The sequence below is a fragment of the Nerophis lumbriciformis genome, linkage group LG25, assembly GCF_033978685.3.
Source record: "Nerophis lumbriciformis linkage group LG25, RoL_Nlum_v2.1, whole genome shotgun sequence".
NCBI lineage: Eukaryota > Metazoa > Chordata > Actinopteri > Syngnathiformes > Syngnathidae > Nerophis > Nerophis lumbriciformis.
The window spans coordinates 37,460,543-37,483,368 of NC_084572.2; the positions used below are offsets into that span (position 1 = coordinate 37,460,543).

At 38.2% G+C, this 22,826-nt stretch overlaps 1 protein-coding gene across 7 annotated transcripts in view; it reads left to right on the plus strand.

The window, feature by feature from the left end:
• Nucleotides 1–665: 665 nt before the first annotated feature.
• usp34 (ubiquitin specific peptidase 34) overlaps nt 666–22,826 on the plus strand; it is a 161,262-nt gene continuing 139,101 nt past the window's right edge. For all 7 annotated transcript variants that reach the window (XM_061984359.1, XM_061984364.1, XM_061984361.1 and 4 more), the window contains exons 1-6: nt 666–1,046; nt 13,484–13,574; nt 13,978–14,512; nt 14,606–14,656; nt 20,451–20,600; nt 20,667–20,734. In XM_061984359.1, coding sequence (XP_061840343.1) covers nt 1,004–1,046; nt 13,484–13,574; nt 13,978–14,512; nt 14,606–14,656; nt 20,451–20,600; nt 20,667–20,734 — 938 coding nt within the window. In that variant the 5' untranslated portion in view covers nt 666–1,003. The remainder of the gene's footprint in view (nt 1,047–13,483; nt 13,575–13,977; nt 14,513–14,605; nt 14,657–20,450; nt 20,601–20,666; nt 20,735–22,826) is intronic.

A 22,826-nucleotide genomic window follows, 5' to 3' on the forward strand; every position in this document is an offset into this window, starting at 1 on the left:
TAGGTTTTTTATTTTATTTATTTTGTTATAAATCTTTATTTATAACTTTTACCATTTAAAAAAACAACCATATGAACAATAACAACCAACCACCGTGGATCGATTGGTGCTGGGCCGCACAAGAAAAAAAAAAAGAAAGAAAAAAAAAAAAAAAAAAAAAAAAAAAAAAAAAATATATATATATATATATATATATATTTTATTTTTTTTATTTTTTAATAAGTCAACATAAAAAACACAAAAGGGGTTGTTTCTTTCTGTTATTAATATTGTGGTTCCTACATTATATATCAATATATATCAATACAGTCTGCAAGGGATACAGTCCGTAAGCACACATGATTGTATTTTTTTATGACAAAAAAAACAAAACAAAACAAAACAAAAAAAACCCATAACCCCCCCCCCCAAGCGTGGACCGGTCCGCAATTACAAAAAGGTTGGGGACCACCGCTGTGTAGTTTAGGTTTTTATTTTTTTTTATTTTTCAACATTTACAAACAGTTGAGAAATAATCATATTTCAGAATATCAAATCGGCTGTACCTCGCGCTCGCGATGACGTCACGCCCGGCTCTCGCGACACTTCCGAAGGCAGCCGAAGACGAGACGGAAGTGGCCGAAGAGCGCACACGCTGCGTCAACCTCCCCCCCCCTCTCCCCCGCCCCTCCTGTTTTAAACATGGCCGCCGCGTCTACTCTGCCAACTAAGTAACGTCCAGCCTGCGAAGTGATCGCCGGCCTGCTGCCTCCTTCTGCCCGCCGTCACCGGCCCTTTTTGGATGCCAACCTCCTCCACTCCCCTCCCCCTCTCCGCTTCCGCAGAACCCGCTTTTATTCGGCGCGATCACCACCGTCTTCAGCAGCCAGCCGCCGGGCCATTTTTGTGAAAGGTGTCTTACTATATAGCCCCTCGGAGTGTCAAGCCGGGTACAGAAGCAGCTTCTCCCCGGCCATGCATTGATCGGAGCCCCCCTCACCCCCAGCTGTGCTCTCCATGAACAATGTGCGACAACTGCGCCGAGCTGGTGGAGGTTTTAAACGAAAGTAAGTCCTTCGCTACATGCTAACTAGCTATCAAAGTGCATGACACCTTTTATCTCCTCCAAGTCTGCCATTTACACGCGTGGGTGCGTGGTTGTCGTGCTGGGTGTTTCATTGCATTCTAGCGGGATTGTCGTGCTCAAATGTTCCAATCATTCTAGTCTTCAAAGGCCACTTTGGGGGGGAGATGAAAGTTAGCCAGCTAGCTAGCCGGGCGAGCTAGCTGGCTAACCTAACATACATTTTCTCCTCGCCTCGCAGTCTTATGTCGCGCTTTTTGCCCGCAACGTCCCACGGAGTGATGGCGTTTTATCACCACCGAGGTTGGAAATGTCTCCTTTTACGGGCGCCGTTAGAGCTAAGCTACCCGCGGCTAAGTTAGCATCCGACATTAATGGCTGATTTTTTTTTTCGTCCCCCCCACAAACACATAATGTCGTTGCCGTGTGAGAAGACGTTGGCTTGGGGGCATAAAGTTCCATTGTCGCGCCGTCATGTCGGACCGAGAATGTGCTATCTCAGCGGCGTCAGGGGAAGGCAGTCAATGTAAACAAGCCCCGCTAGCCGTGCTAAGCTAACAGGTGCTAGCCGTGCTAAGCTAACATGGCTAGTTGTGCTAAGCTAACAGGGGCTAGCCGTGCTAAGATAGAAAGGGCTAGCCGTGCTAAGCTAACAGGGGCCGGCCGTGCTAAGCTAACAAAGCTAGTCGTGCTAAGCTAACAGGTGCTAGCCGCGCTAAGCTAACAGGTGCTAGCCGCGCTAAGCTAACAGGTGCTAGCCGTGCTATGCTAACAGGGGCTAGCCGTGCTAAGCTAACAGGGCCTAGCTAGCTGTTGCCATCATTGCTTCCATTGTGTGTCGCTCAGCTCGTTTGTTCTTTTTTTTTTTTGGACTTGATACAAGCAAGTTAGTGATGGTAAAATGCATCAAAGTCAGCTATCCCACAACATTAGGTACACCACAACTCTACATATATGCTAGAGTGGTCCAAATATGGGTGCAGTCATATTTACAGGTGTTGGAACATGACCAGCTTTGTGTTGTTGTTGTTGTTGTTACTACTGTAATTTAAAGTTGTGTTTGTTTTTGTTACTACTGTAATTTAAAGTAAACGACGCACTAACCCCTGTTCCACCGTGCTGCCCGATATCGAAGATGTGATCATTCATATACAGGTAAAAGCCAGTAAATTAGAATATTTAGAAAAACTTGATTTATTTCAGTAATTGCATTCAAAAGGTGTAACTTGTACATTATATTTATTCATTGCACACAGACTGATGCATTCAAATGTTTATTTCATTTAATTTTGATGATTTGAAGTGGCAACAAATGAAAAATCCAAAATTCCGTGTGTCACAAAATTAGAATATTGTGTAAGGCTAATACAAAAAAGGGATTTTTAGAAATGTTGGCCAACTGAAAAGTATGAAAATGAAAAATATGAGCATGTACAATACTCAATACTTGGTTGGAGCTCCTTTTGCCTGAATTACTGCGTTAATGCGGCGTGGCATGGAGTCGATGAGTTTCTGGCACTGCTCAGGTGTTATGAGAGCCCAGGTTGCTCTGATAGTGGCCTTCAACTCTTCTGCGTTTTTGGGTCTGGCATTCTGCATCTTCCTTTTCACAATACCCCACAGATTTTCTATGGGGCTAAGGTCAGGGGAGTTGGCGGGCCAATTTAGAACAGAAATACCATGGTCCGTAAACCAGGCACGGGTAGATTTTGCGCTGTGTGCAGGCGCCAAGTCCTGTTGGAACTTGAAATCTCCATCTCCATAGAGCAGGTCAGCAGCAGGAAGCATGAAGTGCTCTAAAACTTGCTGGTAGACGGCTGCGTTGACCCTGGATCTCAGGAAACAGAGTGGACCGACACCAGCAGATGACATGGCACCCCAAAGCATCACCCAACCATGCAAATTTTGCATTTCTTTTGGAAATCGAGGTCCCAGAGTCTGGAGGAAGACAGGAGAGGCACAGGATCCACGTTGCCTGAAGTCTAGTGTAAAGTTTCCACCATCAGTGATGGTTTGGGGTGCCATGTCATCTGCTGGTGTCGGTCCACTCTGTTTCCTGAGATCCAGGGTCAACGCAGCCGTCTACCAGCAAGTTTTAGAGCACTTCATGCTTCCTGCTGCTGACCTGCTCTATGGAGATGGAGATTTCAAGTTCCAACAGGACTTGGCGCCTGCACACAGCGCAAAATCTACCCGTGCCTGGTTTACGGACCATGGTATTTCTGTTCTAAATTGGCCCGCCAACTCCCCTGACCTTAGCCCCATAGAAAATCTGTGGGGTATTGTGAAAAGGAAGATGCAGAATGCCAGACCCAAAAACGCAGAAGAGTTGAAGGCCACTATCAGAGCAACCTGGGCTCTCATAACACCTGAGCAGTGCCAGAAACTCATCGACTCCATGCCACGCCGCATTAACGCAGTAATTGAGGCAAAAGGAGCTCCAACCAAGTATTGAGTATTGTACATGCTCATATTTTTCATTTTCATACTTTTCAGTTGGCCAACATTTCTAAAAATCCCTTTTTTGTATTAGCCTTAAGTAATATTCTAATTTTGTGACACACGGAATTTTGGATTTTCATTTGTTGCCACTTCAAATCATCAAAATTAAATGAAATAAACATTTGAATGCATCAGTCTGTGTGCAATGAATAAATATAATGTACAAGTTACACCTTTTGAATGCAATTACTGAAATAAATCAAGTTTTTCTAAATATTCTAATTTACTGGCTTTTACCTGTATATAGCAGAGGTGGGTAGAGTAGCCAGAAATTGAACTCAAGTAAGAGTACTGTTACTTTAGAGATTTATTACTCAAGTAAAAGTAAGGAGTAGTCACCCAAATATTTACTTGAGTAAAAGTAAAAAGTATGTTGTGAAAAAACTACTGAAGTACTGAGTAACTGATGAGTAACATACACACACATATCATATATATATATATATATATATATATATATATATATATATATATATATATATATATATATATATATATATATATACATACACATACACTGATATATACAGTATATAATTTATTTTTTATTTATTTTGCCGTTTTTGTTTACATGTTAAAGGTGTTTTAATGAATATACATGCATGTTTAACACATATAGATTCCTTTCTTTCATGAAGACAAGAATATAAGTTGGTGTATTACCTGATTCTGATGACTTGCATTGATTGTAATCAGACAGTAGTGATGATAACGTCCACGTTTTCAAATGGAGGTGAAAAAAAGTTCCTCCTTTCTGTCTAATACCACAGGAAAGTGGTTGATTTTTGGCATCTTATTTTTCCATATTCGTTTGTATACACTTTACAAGAAATACATTGGCGGCAAACTCCGTAGCTTGCTAGCTTGTTTGCGCTGGCTTTCGGAGACTCTTGTTTTGAAAGCGCAGGCGCGATGGAGCGGCACTTTTATTGTGAAGACAGGAACTGTGCAGTCAGTCTTTAGGCTTTTGACGGGATGCACGGTTGAAATAAAAAAGGGTCTTTTTTCCTTCACACTTTTGATTGATTGATTGGAACGTTTATTAGTAGATTGCACAGTACAGTACATATTCCCTACAATTGACCACTAAATGGTAACACCCCAATAAGTTTTTCAACTTGTTTAAGTCAGGTCATGTGACCGCCTGGCTCTGTTTGATTGGTCCAACGTCACCAGTGACTGCATCTGATTGGTGGAACGGAGTGAACGTCACCAGTGACTATATTTGTTGAAACGCAGGCACTATGAAGGTCTGTCTGACAGACCAAAACAAACAAAGCGTGCATTAACAGATCGATAAAAATTAGTAGCGAGCTGAATGTAGATAAAAGTAGCGGAGTAAAAGTAGCGTTTCTTCTCTATAAATATACTCAAGTAAAAGTAAAAGTATGTTGCATTAAAACTACTCTTAGAAGTACAATTTATCCCAAAAGTTACTCAAGTAGATGTAACGGAGTAAATGTAGCGCGTTACTACCCACCCCTGATATATATATAGATAGATAGATAGATATACATACATATCTGTGTGTATGTATGTACAAACCCCGTTTCCATATGAGTTGGGAAATTGTGTTAGATGTAAATATAAACGGAATACAATGATTTGCAAATCCTTTTCAACCCATATTCAGTTGATATTTGATGTTCAAACTCATAAACTTTATTTATTTTTTTTGCAAATAATAATTAACTTAGAATTTCATGGCTGCAACACGTGCCAAAGTAGTTGGGAAAGGGCATGTTCACCACTGTGTTACATGGCCTTTCCTTTTAACAACACTCAGTAAATGTTTGGGAACTGAGGAGACACATTTTTTGAAGCTTCTCAGGTGGAATTCTTTCCCATTCTTGCTTGATGTACAGCTTAAGTTGTTCAACAGTCCGGGGGGTCTCCCTTGTGGTATTTTAGGGTTCATAATGCGCCACACATTTTCAATGGGAGACAGGTCTGGGCTACAGGCAGGCCAGTCTAGTACCCGCACTCTTTTACTATGAAGCCACGTTGATGTAACACGTGGCTTGGCATAGTCTTGCCAAGCAGGGGCGTCCATGGTAACGTTGCTTGGATGGCAACATATGTTGCTCCAAAACCTGTATGTACCTTACAGCATTAATGGCGCCTTCACAGATGTGTAAGTTACCCATGTCTTGGGCACTAATACACCCCCATACCAGCACACATGCTGCCTTTTACACTTTGACCCTAGAACAATCCGGATGGTTCTTTTCCTCTTTGGTCCGGAGGACACGACGTCCACAGTTTCCAAAAACAATTTGAAATGTGGACTCGTCAGACCACAGAACACTTTTCCACTTTGCATCAGTCCATCTTAGATGAGCTCAGGCCCAGCGAATCTGACGGCGTTTCTGGGTGTTGTTGATAAACGGTTTTCGCCTTGTATAGGAGAGTTTTAACTTGCACTTACAGATGTAGCGACCAACTGTAGTTACTGACAGTGGGTTTCTGAAGTGTTCCGGAGCCCATGTGGTGATATCCTTTACACACTGGTGTCGCTTGTTGATGCAGTACAGCCTGAGGGATCGAAGGTCACGGGCTTAGCTGCTTACGTGCAGTGATTTCTCCAGATTTTCTGAACCCTTTGATGATATTACAGAGCGTAGATGGTGAAATCCCTAAATTCCTTGCAATAGCTGGTTGAGAAAGGTTTTTCTTAAACTGTTCAACAATTTGCCCACACATTTGTTGACAAAGTGGTGACCCTCGCCCCATCCTTGTTTGTGAATGACTGAGCATTTCATGGAATCTACTTTTATACCCAATCATGGCACCCACCTGTTCCCAATTAGCCTGTTCACCTGTGGGATGTTCCAAATAAGTGTTTGATGAGCATTCCTCAACTTGATCAGTATTTATTGCCACCTTTCCCATCTTCTTTGTCACGTGTTGCTGGCATCAAATTCTAAAGTTAATGATTATTTGCACACACAAAAAAAAGTTATCAGTTTGAACATCAAATATGTTGTCTTTGTAGCATATTCAACTGAATATGGGTTGAAAAGGATTTGCAAATCATTGTATTCCGATATATATATATATATATATATATATATATATATATATATATATATATATATATATATAGTGTGTATATGTATGTATGACACGTAGACTTACAAAAACGAATTAGTTTTATATTGAAGATATGATCATTTTTATGTTAACTCCCACAGTTTATTAACCCCCACAGTTTAACTCCCACCGTTGTTGTTGGTATTAACTCCCACCGTTGTTGTTGGTATTAACTCCCACTGTTGTAGTTATTAACTCCCACAGTTGTTGTTGTTATTAACTCCCACAGTTTATTAACTTCCACCATTGTTGTTGTTACTAACTCCCACCGTTGTTGTTATTAACTCCCACCGTTGTTGTTGTTGTTGGTATTAACTCCCACCGTTGTTGTTGTTGGTTTTATCTCCCACCGTTGTTATTAACTCCCACAGTTTGTTATTAACTCCCACCGTTGTTGTTGTTAACTCCCACCCTTGTTATTAACTCCCACAGTTTAACTCCCACAGTTTAACTCCCACCGTTGTTGTTGTTATTAACTCCCACCGTTGTTGTTGTTGTTATTAACTCCCACTGTTGTTGTTAGTATTAACTCCCACCATTGTTGTTGTTGGTATTAACTCCCACCGTTGTTGTTAAATCCCACCATTGTTGTTGTTGTTAACTCCCACAGTTTATTAACTCCCACCGTTGTTGTTGGTATTAACTCCCACCGTTGTTGTTGTTAACTCCCACCATTGTTGTTGTTATTAACTCCCACAGTTTGTTATTAACTCCCACAGTTGTTGTTGTTGTTATTAACTCCCACCGTTGTTGTTGTTGATATTAACTCCCACCGTTGTTGTTGTTGATATTAACTCCCACCGTTGTTGTTGTTGGTATTAACTCCCACCGTTGTTGTTGTTGATATTAACTCCCACCGTTGTTGTTGTTGATATTAACTCCCACCGTTGTTGTTGTTGGTATTAACTCCCACCGTTGTTGTTGTTGTTATTAACTCCCACCGTTGTTGTTGTTGGTATTAACTCCCACCGTTGTTGTTAACTCCCACCATTGTTGTTGTTATTAACTCCCACAGTTTGTTATTAACTCCCACAGTTGTTGTTGTTGTTGTTGTTGTTATTAACTCCCACCGTTGTTGTTGGTATTAACTTCCACCGTTGTTGTTGTTAACTCCCACCGTTGTTGTTGTTGTTATTAACTCCCACCGTTGTTGTTGGTATTAACTCCCACCATTGTTGTTGTTGGTATTAACTCCCACCGTTGTTGTTAACTCCCACCGTTGTTGTTAAGTCCCACCATTGTTGTTGTTATAAACTCCCACAGTTTAATAACTCCCACAGTTTATTAACTCCCACCGTTGTTGTTGTTATTGGTATTAACTCCCACCGTTGTTGTTGGTATTAACTCCCACCGTTGTTGTTGTTGTTGGTATTAACTCCCACAGTTGTTGTTGTTGTTGGTATTAACTCCCACCGTTGTTGTTGTTGTTGGTATTAACTCCCACAGTTGTTGTTGTTGTTGGTATTAACTCCCACCGTTGTTGTTAAGTCCCACCATTGTTGTTGTTATAAACTCCCACAGTTTAATAACTCCCACAGTTTATTAACTCCCACCGTTGTTGTTGTTATTGGTATTAACTCCCACCGTTGTTGTTGTTGGTGGTATTAACTCCCACCGTTGTTGTTGTTGTTGGTATTAACTCCCACAGTTGTTGTTGTTGTTGTTGGTATTAACTCCCACAGTTGTTGTTGTTGGTATTAACTCCCACCGTTGTTGTTGTTGTTGGTATTAACTCCCACAGTTGTTGTTGTTGTTGGTATTAACTCCCACAGTTGTTGTTGTTGTTGGTATTAACTCCCACAGTTGTTGTTGTTGGTATTAACTCCCACCGTTGTTGTTGTTGTTGTTGGTATTAACTCCCACAGTTGTTGTTGGTGGTATTAACTCCCACCGTTGTTGTTGTTGTTGGTATTAACTCCCACAGTTGTTGTTGTTGTTGTTGTTGGTATTAACTCCCACAGTTGTTGTTGTTGGTATTAACTCCCACCGTTGTTGTCGGTATTAACTCCCACAGTTGTTGTTGTTGTTGGTATTAACTCCCACAGTTGTTGTTGTTGTTGGTATTAACTCCCACAGTTGTTGTTGTTGTTGTTGGTATTAACTCCCACAGTTGTTGTTGGTGGTATTAACTCCCACCGTTGTTGTTGTTGTTGGTATTAACTCCCACAGTTGTTGTTGTTGTTGTTGTTGGTATTAACTCCCACAGTTGTTGTTGTTGGTATTAACTCCCACCGTTGTTGTCGGTATTAACTCCCACAGTTGTTGTTGTTGGTATTAACTCCCACAGTTGTTGTTGTTGGTATTAACTCCCACCGTTGTTGTTGGTATTAACTCCCACAGTTGTTGTTGTTGGTATTAACTCCCACAGTTGTTGTTGTTGGTATTAACTCCCACAGTTGTTGTTGTTGGTATTAACTCCCACAGTTGTTGTTGTTGTTGTTGGTATTAACTCCCACAGTTGTTGTCGGTATTAACTCCCACAGTTTTTATGTTATTAACTATTGTAGATTGTTAACATTACAGTTGATGTTACTATTATAGTTTTTATGTTGTTAAATATTACAGATTGTATGTTAACTATCACAGTTGTTATGTTAACTATTCCAGTTTGTATGTTAGTGTTTGCTTTTTACGTTAACATTTTACGTTCTGCTATTCTTGATAACCAGCCCCGACATAAAAACTGTCAAAGTTAGACAAACATTTTTGCAGCAGAAACATTTGGGACAAGTTTGGGGAGATTTTGCTGTTATGAATCATAATTGGTTAATAACCGTAACGGCACAAATGAATAGCAGTGTTATTGTAATAGTTGCAAAGACGAGGGGGGCAACTTCACACAGATGAATAATGTCATTTCAAAATAAAACCCATCGATTGTTCATTAAGTGAAGTTATTATTACTTGTGTACTCACAATTGCTTTTGAATAGGGCTGTCAAAGTTACCACCATATATCAGTTCCAATAACATAACTCATTTTTTTTAATGCACGGTCAACTATGAGCCACAAGCAGAAAACTAGCGAGCAGAAATGGACAAAGAAAAGTGCACATTATGGAAATAGCAGCTTTAAAACCATGTTGGCCCGACAAGAAAGGACTGTTTTTGTGTCCAAATGTTCTGCTGATGACCTTTGACCCGAGACTTGCTGCTTCAGCGTGGTAGACAAAACCTTTGTTAGGCCCCCCCTCCCCCTTCACTTGTGCTTGTCCAAATATTTATGCTGCTTTGTTTATAGGACCAGGTGTCAGCACGGGGACAGGTGCACACAGGGGATCTTAAAGTCCCAGGAGAACCACAAACGTCACCCTAAAAAAATCAAGGTGTTGCAAACAAGCTCATAAACACATTATAACGGAACTGTGTGCATAACTCCAGGTATCTAAAAGCTGGCGTCACACCGAGCCACACCTCCACTCCACCATATTAGGTCAATTATATTATTTGGCACATTTTCATTTTTAGCAAGCAATTTTGTAAAGCGTGTTTTGTCATTGATGCAACATTTAAAATGAAAACGTGTGGTGAACATGTTTTATTTTTGGTTAATAGTGCTGGGCAATATGGCAGAAAACTATCACCATATAAGTGTGTTGTATCACTAATTATTAGTGCTGATTATTATGGCTGAAAACTATCACAATATAAGTGTTATATCGCTAATTATTAGTGCTGAGTATTATGTCTGAAAACTATCACAAAATAAGTGTTATATCAGTAATTATTAGTGCTGATTATTATGTCAAACTATCACAATATAAATGTTATATCACTAATTATTAGTGCTGATTATTATGTCTGAAAACTATCACAATATAAGTGTTATATCACTAATTATTAGTGCTGATTATTATGTCTGAAAACTATCACAATATAAGTGTTATATCACTAATTATTAGTGCTGATTGTTATGTCTGAAAACTATCACAATATAAGTGTTATAGCACTAATTATTAGTACTGATTATTATGTCTGAAAACTATCACAATATAAGTGTTATATCTCTAATTATTAGTGCTGATTATGTCTGAAAACTATCACAATATAAGTGTTATATCACTAATTATTAGTGCTGATTATTATGGATAAAAACTATCACAATATAAGACTTATATCGCTAATTATTAGTGCTGATTATTATGGCTGAAAACCATCACGATATAAGTGTTATATCATTAATTATTAGTGCTGATTATTATGGCTGAAAACTATCACAATATAAGTGTTATAGCACTAATTATTAGTGCTGATTATTATGTCTGAAAACTATCACAATATAAGTGTTATATTGCTAATTATTAGTGCTGATTATTATGGCTGAAAACTATCACAGTATAAGTGTTATATCTCTAATTATTAGTGCTGATTATTATGGATAAAAACTATCACAATATTAGTCTATATCGCTAATTATTAGTGCTGATTATTATGGCTGAAAACCATCACAATATAAGTGTTATATCATTAATTATTAGTGCTGATTATTATGGCTGAAAACTATCACAATATAAGTGTTATGTCGCTAATTATTAGTGCTGATTATTATGTCTGAAAACTATCACAATATAAGTGTTATATCGCTAATTATTAGTGCTGATTATTATGGCTGAAAACTATCACAGTATAAGTGTTATATCTCTAATTATTAGTGCTGATTGTTATGTCTGAAAACTATCACAATATAAGTGTTATATCACTAATTATTAGTGCTGATTATTATGTCTGAAAACTATCACGATATAAGTGCGTTATATCACTAATTATTAGTGCTGATTGTTATGTCTGAAAACTATCACAATATAAGTGTTATATCACTAATTATTAGTGCTGATTATTATGGCTGAAAACCATCACAATATAAGTGTTATATCTCTAATTATTAGTGCTGATTATTATGGCTGAAAACTATCACAATATAAGTGTTATATTGCTAATTATTAGTGCTGATTATTATGGATAAAAACTATCACAATATAAGTCTTATATCACTAATTATTAGTGCTGATTGTTATGCCTGAAAACTATCACAATATAAGTGTTATATCACTAATTATTAGTGCTGATTATTATGTCTGAAAACTATCACGATATAAGTGCGTTATATCACTAATTATTAGTGCTGATTGTTATGTCTGAAAACTATCACAATATAAGTGTTATATCACTAATTATTAGTGCTGATTATTATGGCTGAAAACCATCACAATATAAGTGTTATATCTCTAATTATTAGTGCTGATTATTATGTCTGAAAACTATCACAATATAAGTGTTATATTGCTAATTATTAGTGCTGATTATTATGACTGAAAACTATCACAGTATAAGTGTAATATCTCTAATTATTAGTGCTGATTATTATGGATAAAAACTATCACAATATAAGTCTTATATCACTAATTATTAGTGCTGATTATTATGTCTGAAAACTATCACGATATAAGTGTTATATCACTAATTATTAGTGCTGAGTATTATGTCTGAAAACTATCACAATATAAGTGTTATATCGCTAATTATTAGTGCTGATTATTATGGATAAAAACCATCACAATATAAGTCTTATATCGCTAATTATTAGTGCTGATTATTATGGCTGAAAACCATCACAATATAAGTGTTATATCATTAATTATTAGTGCTGATTATTATGGCTGAAAACTATCACAATATAAGTGTTATAGCACTAATTATTAGTGCTGATTATTATGTCTGAAAACTATCACAATATAAGTGTTATATTGCTAATTATTAGTGCTGATTATTATGGCTGAAAACTATCACAGTATAAGTGTTATATCTCTAATTATTAGTGCTGATTATTATGGATAAAAACCTTCACAATATTAGTCTTATATCGCTAATTATTAGTGCTGATTATTATGGCTGAAAACCATCACAATATAAGTGTTATATCATTAATTATTAGTGCTGATTATTATGGCTGAAAACTATCACAATATAAGTGTTATGTCGCTAATTATTAGTGCTGATTATTATGTCTGAAAACTATCACAATATAAGTGTTATATCGCTAATTATTAGTGCTGATTATTATGGCTGAAAACTATCACAGTATAAGTGTTATATCTCTAATTATTAGTGCTGATTGTTATGTCTGAAAACTATCACAATATAAGTGTTATATCACTAATTATTAGTGCTGATTATTATGTCTGAAAACTATCACGATATAAGTGCGTTATATCACTAATTATTAGTGCTGATTGTTATGTCTGAAAACTATCACAATATAAGTGTTATATCACTAATTATTAGTGCTGATTATTATGGCTGAAAACTATCACAATATAAGTGTTGTATTGCTAATTATTAGTGCTGATTATTATGGCTGAAAACTATCACAGTATAAGTGTAATATCTCTAATTATTAGTGCTGATTATTATGGATAAAAACTATGACAATATAAGTCTTATATCGCTAATTATTAGTGCTGATTATTATGGAGCAAGGGCTTCCTCTCAGCCTCTTAGTCCATGACTGAGGACTGTGGACACTGACACCTGTGTTCCAGCAGCTTCCAATTCATTGCAGACCTGCTTTTTGGTGGTTCTCGGTTGACTCTTGATCATCCTGACCAATTGTCTCTCAGCAGCAGGTGATAGCTTGCGTTTTCTTCCTGATCGTGGCAGTGACAAAACTGTGCCATGCACTTTATACTAATTGCCCGCACAGTTGCTCTTGGGACCTTAAGATGCTTTGAAATGGCTCCAAGTGAATTTTCCTGACTTGTTCCATCCCTAATCACATGGACTTAGGTGTACCTAATGAAGTGTCCCCACCTGTGTGCTTGCTCCTCAGTTTCAGATGCAGACGGCAGTGAGGGCGGCTTCCAGTTGAAGAAGGATCAAGCCCTGCGAGTGCTGGCTCACATCGGCTCGTGGACACAGAGGTGAGCGCCACTTCCTTTCCCCTCGCCAAAACCACGTTAGACGCTGAAGCCCAGCTAGAAGGTTCCATGCGGGGCTTGGCGCTCTGCACGGTGTCCATCACTCCGTGCGGAATCGAACTTGCTTTAAGGACGCCATTTCGTTCATGGCTGCGACAACCAAACATGTCGTCAGAATTCTAGAAATATTCCACAAAGCCATAGAAAGTGCAGTCATTTGATGGTGTAAGGGGGCGTGGCCACTGGAACACTGGCCAGCATGAGGGAGAAGTCCATGGCGGTGCAAAGATAGTATGAGAGTACACCCTTAGACGTGGAAATTATCTTGGAATGAACTCTTATTCAAATCCTTACTGTTGCCATGGCAACGCGAGCGCTCTCTCACAGCTTCCTGTTTCCTTTGCAGACAATGTCTGTGCTGCTTCAAGGAGTACAAGCACCTGGAAGTCTTCAACCAGCTGGTGTGCGCCCTCATCAACCTGGTCGTGGTCCAGATCGCCAGCCTCAGGGAGCGCCTTTGCAGCGTCCAGGGCCACGCCCACGAAGGAGGCGGGTCTGGAGCCGCGCAGGAGGCGGCGGCGGAGCAGCAGCACAAGCCCCTCCCTCAGCCGGCCTCGCCCGGGGACGACGAGCCGGTCAACGTCGAGCGGGACTCTGCGGAGGAGGACGCTGACACTCCGGACCCGAACCGCGAGCGGGGTCATGGGGGAAACCCGTCTGGGGAAACCCAGATGCAGCCGGGACTCGGGGAGAGCGCCGGTGGCTCCGAAGCTGCTGACGGTTGCTTGGCGGCGGGCAGCACCGGACACGAGGGCCATGACACGTTAAGCATGTGGAGCACCGAGGAGAGAGAGAAACTTCTGCTGTGTGCTGCCAAGATCTTCCAGATCCAGTTCCCTCTTTACACTGCCTACAAACACAACACACACCCCACCATCGAGGTGAGCACACACACACACACACACACACACACACACACACTTACCTTGTATCTGTGGCTTCCCCAGTTGTTTAACACGATGTGTGTCTTCCAGGACATATCTGCTCATGAAAGCAGCATCCTGGGCTCCTACTGTGACATGAATGTAAGCGCTGCACCTTCACCAACCACCTTAAATATGTCTTTGTTCCACCTTAAATATGTCTTTATTCCACCTTAAATGTCTTTGTTCCACCTTAAATATGTCTTTGTTCCACCTTAAATACGTCTTTTCCACCTTAAATATGTCTTTGTTCCACCTTAAATACGTCTCTTCCATACGTCTTTTCCACCTTAAATACGTCTTTTCCACCTTAAATACGTCTTTTCCACCTTAAATACGTCTTTTCACCTTAAATACGTCTTTGTTCCACCTTAAATATGTCTTTGTTCCACCTTAAATACGTCTCTTCCATACGTCTTTTCCACCTTAAATACGTCTTTTCCACCTTAAATACGTCTTTTCCACCTTAAATTCGTCTTTTCCACCTTAAATACGTCTTTATCACCATAAATGTCTTTTCCACATTAAATACGTCTTTATCACCATAAATGTCTTTTTCACCTTAAATACATCTTTTCCACCTTAAATACGTCTTTATCACCATGAATGTCTTTTCCACCTTAAATACGTCTTTTCCACCTTAAATACCGGTATGTCTTTATCACCATAAATGTATTTTCCACCTTAAATACATCTTTTCCACCTTAAATACATCTTTTCCACCTTAGATACGTCTTTTCTGTCTTTTCCACCTTAAATACGTCTTTTCCATACGTCTTTTCCACCATTAAAAATGTATTTTCCACCTTAAAAATGTATTTTCCACCTTAAATACATCTTTTCCATTCGTCTTTTCCACCTCAAATTTGTCTTTTCCACCTTAAATACGTCTTTTCCAAATAAAAAATGTATTTTCCACCTTAAATACATCTTTTCCATTTGTCTTTTCCAACTTAAATACGTTTTTTCCCCCATGTTTTTTCCACCTTAAATACCGTATTTTCCGCACCATAAGGCGCCCTGGGTTATAAGCCGCGCCTTCAATGAACGGCATATTTCAAAACTTTGTCCACCAATAAGCCGCCCCATGTTGTAAGCCGCATCTAACTGCGCTAAAGGAATGTCAAAAAAACAGTCAGATAGGTCAGTCAAACTTTAATAATATATTAAAAACCAGCGTTCTAACAACTCTGTTCACTCCCAAAATGTACGCAAATGTGCAATCACAAACATACGTATATCAACATGGACAGAGCTGCGTGAAAAAAGCCACCCGGCCTCTTCGCGTAAACTTAAACTTACCTTAACCACTCGCTCATCTTTTCTTCATCCATCCCTTCGAGTTAGCTTTTATGATGACGCCGGCTGGAAAGGTCTCTTTTGGCAAGGTCTTCCTTTTGAATATCACCATGGGTGGAAGTTTCTGGCCATTAGCATGGCAAGCTAGAACCACAGTGAAGGATGACTTCTCATTCCCTGTGGTGCGAATATTCACCGTACGTGCTCCCGTTGTATCCACAGTGCGGTTCACAGGAATAGCAGTTGCTGTGAAATAGTAATCCGTGTGCGGATGGAGAGATTGCGTCTTTTCATGAACCGGATCCCTGTCGCTTAGTAGGAGCCATTTTGTGGTCTTTACAGATGTAAACACACAAAGGAAATGAAACGTACGGTGATATCCGCGCGCTTTTTCTTCTTCTACGCGGGCGGGTGGTTGCTTACAGTAGAAGAAGAAGCGCTTCCTGTTCTATGGGGGCGGGTGCTTACCTTGGCGGTTGCTTGCGTAGAAGAAGAAGCGCTTCCTGTTCTACCGGGAAAAAAGATGGCGGCTGTTTACCGAAGTTGCGAGACCGAAACTTTATGAAAATGAATCTTAATATTTATCCATATATAAAGCGCACCGGGTTATAAGGCGCACTGTCAGCTTTTGAGAAAATTTGTGGTTTTTAGGTGCGCCTTATAGTGCGGAAAATACGGTATGTCTTTTTCCATACGTCTTTTCCACCTTAAATATGTCTTTACCACCTTAAATATGTCTTTTCCACCGTAAATACGACTTTTCCACCTTAAATACATCTTTTCCACCTTAAATACGTCTTTTCCATACGTCTTTTCCACCATAAAAATGTATTTTCCACCTTAAATATGTTTTTTTCCATATGTCTCTTCCACCTCAAATATGTCTCTTCCACCTCAAATTTGTCTTTTCCACCTTAAATACGTCTTTTCCAAATAAAAAATGTATTTTCCACCTTAAATACATCTTTTCCATTTGTCTTTTCCAACTTAAATACGTTTTTTCCCCCCCATGTTTTTTCCACCTTAAATGTCTTTTTCCATACGTCTTTTCCACCTTAAATACGTCTTTTTTGTCTTTACCACCTTAAATATGTCTTTACCACTTTAAATGTCTTTTCCACCGTAAATACGACTTTCCACCTTAAATGTCTTTTCCACCTTAAATACGTCTTTTCCATACGTCTTTTCCACCTTAAATATGTCTTTACCACCTTACATACGTCTTTTCCATACGTCTTTTCCACCTTACATACGTCATATTCATACGTCTTTTCCACCTTAAATACGTCTTTTCCATTTGTCTTTACCACCTTAAATGTCTTTACCACCTTTAAATACGTCTTTTCCATACGTCTTTTCCACCTTACATACGTCATATTGATACGTCTTTCCACCTTAAATACGTCTTTTCCATTTGTCTTTTCCACCTTAAATATGTCTTTACCACTTTAAATGTCTTCCACCGTAAATACGACTTTCCACCTTAAATGTCTTTTCCACCTTAAATACGTCTTTTCCATACGTCTTTTCCACCTTAAATATGTCTTTACCACCTTACATACGTCTTTTCCATACGTCTTTTCCACCTTACATACGTCATATTCATACGTCTTTTCCACCTTAAATACGTCTTTTCCATTTGTCTTTACCACCTTAAATGTCTTTACCACCTTAAATACGTCTTTTCCATACGTCTTTTCCACCTTACATACGTCATATTGATATGTCTTTCCACCTTAAATATGTCTTTTCCATTTGTCTTTTCCACCTTAAATACGTCTTTTCCATTTGTCTTTTCCACCTTAAATATGTCTTTACCACTTTAAATGTCTTTTCCACCGTAAATACGACTTTCCACCTTAAATGTCTTTTCCACCTTACATACGTCATATTCATACGTCTTTTCCACCTTAAATACGTCTTTTCCATTTGTCTTTACCACCTTAAATGTCTTTACCACTTTAAATGTCTTTTCCACCGTAAATACGACTTTCCACCTTAAATGTCTTTACCACCTTAAATACGTCTTTTCCATACGTCTTTTCCACCTTACATACGTCATATTGATACGTCTTTTCCACCTTAAATATGTCTTTACCACCTGAAATACGTCTTTTCCACCTTAAATATGTCTTTTCCATTTGTCTTTACCACCTTAAATATGTCTTTACCACTTTAAATGTCTTTTCCACCGTAAATACGACTTTCCACCTTAAATGTCTTTACCACCTTAAATACGTCTTTTCCATACGTCTTTTCCACCTTACATACGTCATATTGATATGTCTTTTCCACCTTAAATATGTCTTTTCCACCTTAAATATGTCTTTACCACCTGAAATACGTCTTTTCCATACGTCTTTTCCACCTTAAATATGTCTTTTCCACCTTAAATACGTCTTTTCCATACGTCTTTTCCACCTTACATACGTCATATTCATACGTCTTTTCCACCTTAAATACGTCTTTTCCATTTGTCTTTACCACCTTAAATATGTCTTTACCACTTTAAATGTCTTTTCCACCGTAAATACGACTTTCCACCTTAAATGTCTTTACCACCTTAAATACGTCTTTTCCATACGTCTTTTCCACCTTACATACGTCATATTGATACGTCTTTTCCACCTTAAATATGTCTTTTCCACCTTAAATACGTCTTTTCCATTTGTCTTTTCCACCTTAAATATGTCTTTACCACCTAAAATACGTCTTTTCCATACGTCTTTTCCACCTTAAATATGTCTTTTCCATCTTAAATACGTCTTTTCCATTTGTCTTTACCACCTTAAATATGTCTTTACCACCTTAAATATGTCTTTACCACTTTAAATGTCTTTTCCACCGTAAATACGACTTTCCACCTTAAATGTCTTTTCCACCTTACATACGTCATATTCATACGTCTTTTCCACCTTAAATATGTCTTTTCCCATGTTTTTTCCACCTTGAATATGTCTTTTCCATACGTCTTTTCCACTTTAAATGTCTTTTCCATACATCTTTTCCACCTAAAATGTGTTTTCCATACATCTTTTCCACCTTAAATATGTCTTTTCCACCTTAAATACGTCTTGTCCATACGTCTTTTCCACCTTAAATATGTCTTTACCACCTTAAATACGTCTTTTCCACCTTAAATACGTCTTTTCCATTTGTCTTTTCCACCTTAAATATGTCTTTACCACCTGAAATACGTCTTTTCCATACGTCTTTTCCACCTTACATACGTCATACTCATACGTCTTTTCCACCTTAAATACGTCTTTTCCATTTGTCTTTTCCACCTTAAATATGTCTTTTCCACCTTAAATACGTCTTTTCCATTTGTCTTTACCACCTTAAATATGTCTTTACCACTTTAAATGTCTTTTCCACCGTAAATACGACTTTCCACCTTAAATGTCTTTTCCACCTTACATACGTCATATTCATACGTCTTTTCCACCTTAAATATGTCTTTTCCACCTTAAATACGTCTTTTCTATTTGTCTTTTCCACCTTAAATATGTTTTTCCCCATGTTTTTTCCACCTTGACTGTCTTTTCCATACGTCTTTTCCACCTTAAATGTCTTTTCCATACATCTTTTCCACCTTAAATATGTCTTTTCCACCTTAAATACGTCTTTTCCATACGTCTTTTTCATCTTAAATATGTCTTTTCCATACGTCTTTTTCACCTTAAATATGTCTTTTCCATACGTCTTTTACACCTTGAATACGTCATATCCATACGTCTTTTCCACCATAAATGTCTTTTCCACATTAAATACGTATTTTCCATACGTCTCTTCCGCCTTAAATGTGTTTGCTCCGCCTTAAATGTGTTTGTTCCACCTCAAATATGTTTGCACAATTAGCTCCTTCTCTTTCATTATTTAGCTCTGAAATGCCGAGAGGTGACAAGAAGTGAAGTTTAACAATTTTTTTCTACAAGGAGTAAGTACGTAGGAGAGTGACCCGAGCTAAAATGGTTGCCTGTCTCTCATGCGAGTGTCCGCCTAATTTAGCTTGCCCAGGGAGTGATAGAAACTGAAAGTTAACTTAACATTCTCCTCCACTCTCTCTCTCCGGGCTGCTACATTGTTAAACGAGAGAAAATGTGTATATAAGCCGCACCCACTAAATTTAGAATACAAAGTATTTTTCCATATTAGCTGCATGGGACTGTTTAGTAAGTAAGAATAGTTTTAGTTATATTGCAAAAACCTAGAAACGTTGTTTGGCGTGATTAATGAAGAATCCATACGAGTGGAAACGCTATGGATGGCTGGAAGACGGAATGGCACGGTTCAAAGCCAGTCCAAACACACGCTGCAGTTAGCAAACTCGTCCAACAGATGGCGCCATAGCACAAACAATATCACACCTTTTTCAGTGTCTTCGCCTGTTGTTGTTTTTTTACATATACGGCCGTCAGCGAAGAAAAATCCATAAATAAGCCGCAGGTTTGAAATGGAATGTAGGGTATGTCAGAAAGCTTATGTAACGAGTGTGTCAGCTTGTGATTTCTAATTATTCTGCCAAAAGGAGGGAAAATGTTCCTTCCAACATGGCTGCGTCTTTTCAAAGTAAAAGCTCTAAACCTGTGTCCAGGACGTGGAGGTCCCGCTGCACCTGCTGCGCTACGTGTGTCTCTTCTGCAGGGAGCACGGCCTGTCGCTCATGAAGGAGTGCTTCGAGTCGGCCACGCCCGAGAGTCTGCCCTTCCCCATCGCGCACGCCTTCATCAACATCGTCTCCAACGTGAGTCCCCGCAGGCTCCCCCCCCCCCCCCGTGACGTGTGTTCACCTCGGTTTGTTTGTGCGCAGATCCGGATATGGTTGCACATTCCTGCAGTCATGCAGCACATCATCCCCTTCCGCACGTATGTCATACGGTACGTGGACGTGCACCATCACACGCTACTTCTTACCACTCAATGGTTTTAAACGTACTTGCTGCTCGAGTTGTGGCCAACTTTGTGCTACTTTAGGGGGTTTTGACTGGAAAAAGACCATTTCAGGATGTCATTAAGTGTGCTGTACTTCAGGGTTTAGTTGGGATTTATTTGATTAAATGTATTTTTTCTCCCTTTATTTGCAGTATATTTAATTTATTAGATTTGTTTTTAGTTTTTAGTTTTATCCTGTTAAACTGTAAGCAGGTTAGAAATAATTATTGAATTTGTTTAAAATCAAGAGTAGGATTTCTAATTCAGCCTGAGTGGCCCCGGGCCCCCCTGTAGTGGAAAAGTTGGCCCCCACGAGCCGTCAAAGAAGGTATCTGTTTCTCAACTGTGGTCCGTATGGGCTAGTGCAGGGGTGCTCACACTTTTTCTGCAGGCGAGCTACTTTTCAATTGATCAAGTCGTGGGGATCTACCTCATTCATATATATAATTTATATTTACTTATTTATGAAATATATGTTTTTGTTAACAAGTTAAAGGTGTTTAATGATAATGCAAGCATGTTTAACACATATAGTTAATATTGTTAAAAAATGAAAGGTGTTTAATGATAATACAAGCATGTTTAATACATATAGTTAATATTGTTAACAAGTTAAAGGTGTTTAATGATAATACAAGCATGTTTAACACATATAGTTAATATTGTTAAAAAATGTAAGGTGTTTAATGATAATACAAGAATGTTTAATACATATAGTTAATATGGTTAACAAGTAAAAGGTGTTTAATGATAATACAAGAATGTTTAATACATATGGTTAATATTGTTAACAACTTAAAGGTGTTTAAAGATAATACAAGCATGTTTAACACATATAGTTAATATTGTTAATAAGTTAAAGGTGTTTAAAGATAATACAAGCATGTTTAACACATAGTTAATGTTAAAAAATGAAAGGTGTTTAATGATAATACAAGAATGTTTAATACATATAGTTAATATTGTTAACAAGTAAAAGGTGTTTAATGATAATACAAGAATGTTTAATACATATGGTTAATATTGTTAACAACTTAAAGGTGTTTAAAGATAATACAAGCATGTTTAACACATATAGTTAATATTGTTAATAAGTTAAAGGTGTTTAAAGATAATACAAGCATGTTTAACACATAGTTAATATTGTTAAAAAATTAAAGGTGTTTAATGATAATACAAGAATGTTTAATACATATAGTTAATATTGTTAACAAGTAAAAGGTGTTTAATGATAATACAAGAATGTTTAATACATATGGTTAATATTGTTAACAACTTAAAGGTGTTTAAAGATAATACAAGCATGTTTAACACATATAGTTAATATTGTTAATAAGTTTAAGGTGTTTAAAGATAATACAAGCATGTTTAACACATATAGTTAATATTGTTAATAAGTTAAAGGTGTTTAAAGATAATACAAGCATGTTTAACACATATAGTTAATATTGTTAATAAGTTAAAGGTGTTTAAAGATAATACAAGCATGTTTAACACATATAGATTCCTTTCTTTCATGAAGACAAGAATATAAATTGGTGTATTACCTGATTCTGATGACTTGCATTGATTGGAATCAGACAGTGGTGATGATAATGTCCGCATTTTCGAATGGAGGAGAAAAAAAGTCCTCCTTTCTGTCCAATACCACATGAAAGTGGTTGTTTTTTGGCATCTTATTTGTCCAGCTTCCGTACTCCTTTGTATACACTTTACAAGAAATACATTGTCGGCAAACTCCGGAGCTTGCTAGCTTGTGCACGCCAGATTTCTGAGACTCTTATTTTGGTAGCACAACTGTGCAACTGTGCAGTCGGTCTTTGGCGTTTTGACGACAGGTACGGCGCCAGAGTCTGTTGAAATAAAGTGTTTCTCGCCTTCCTGTCGGTAATTTTAAAGAGCTGGCAGCAGCCAGCGTCATCTCAGAAGACCCTCGGGTGCCGTGAATGTCAATCAAGTGACGAAAGTGACGTCATAGTGAAGATTTATGATCGCTCATTTTTAGGACTATTTTTTTAATGCCTGGCTGGTGATCGAC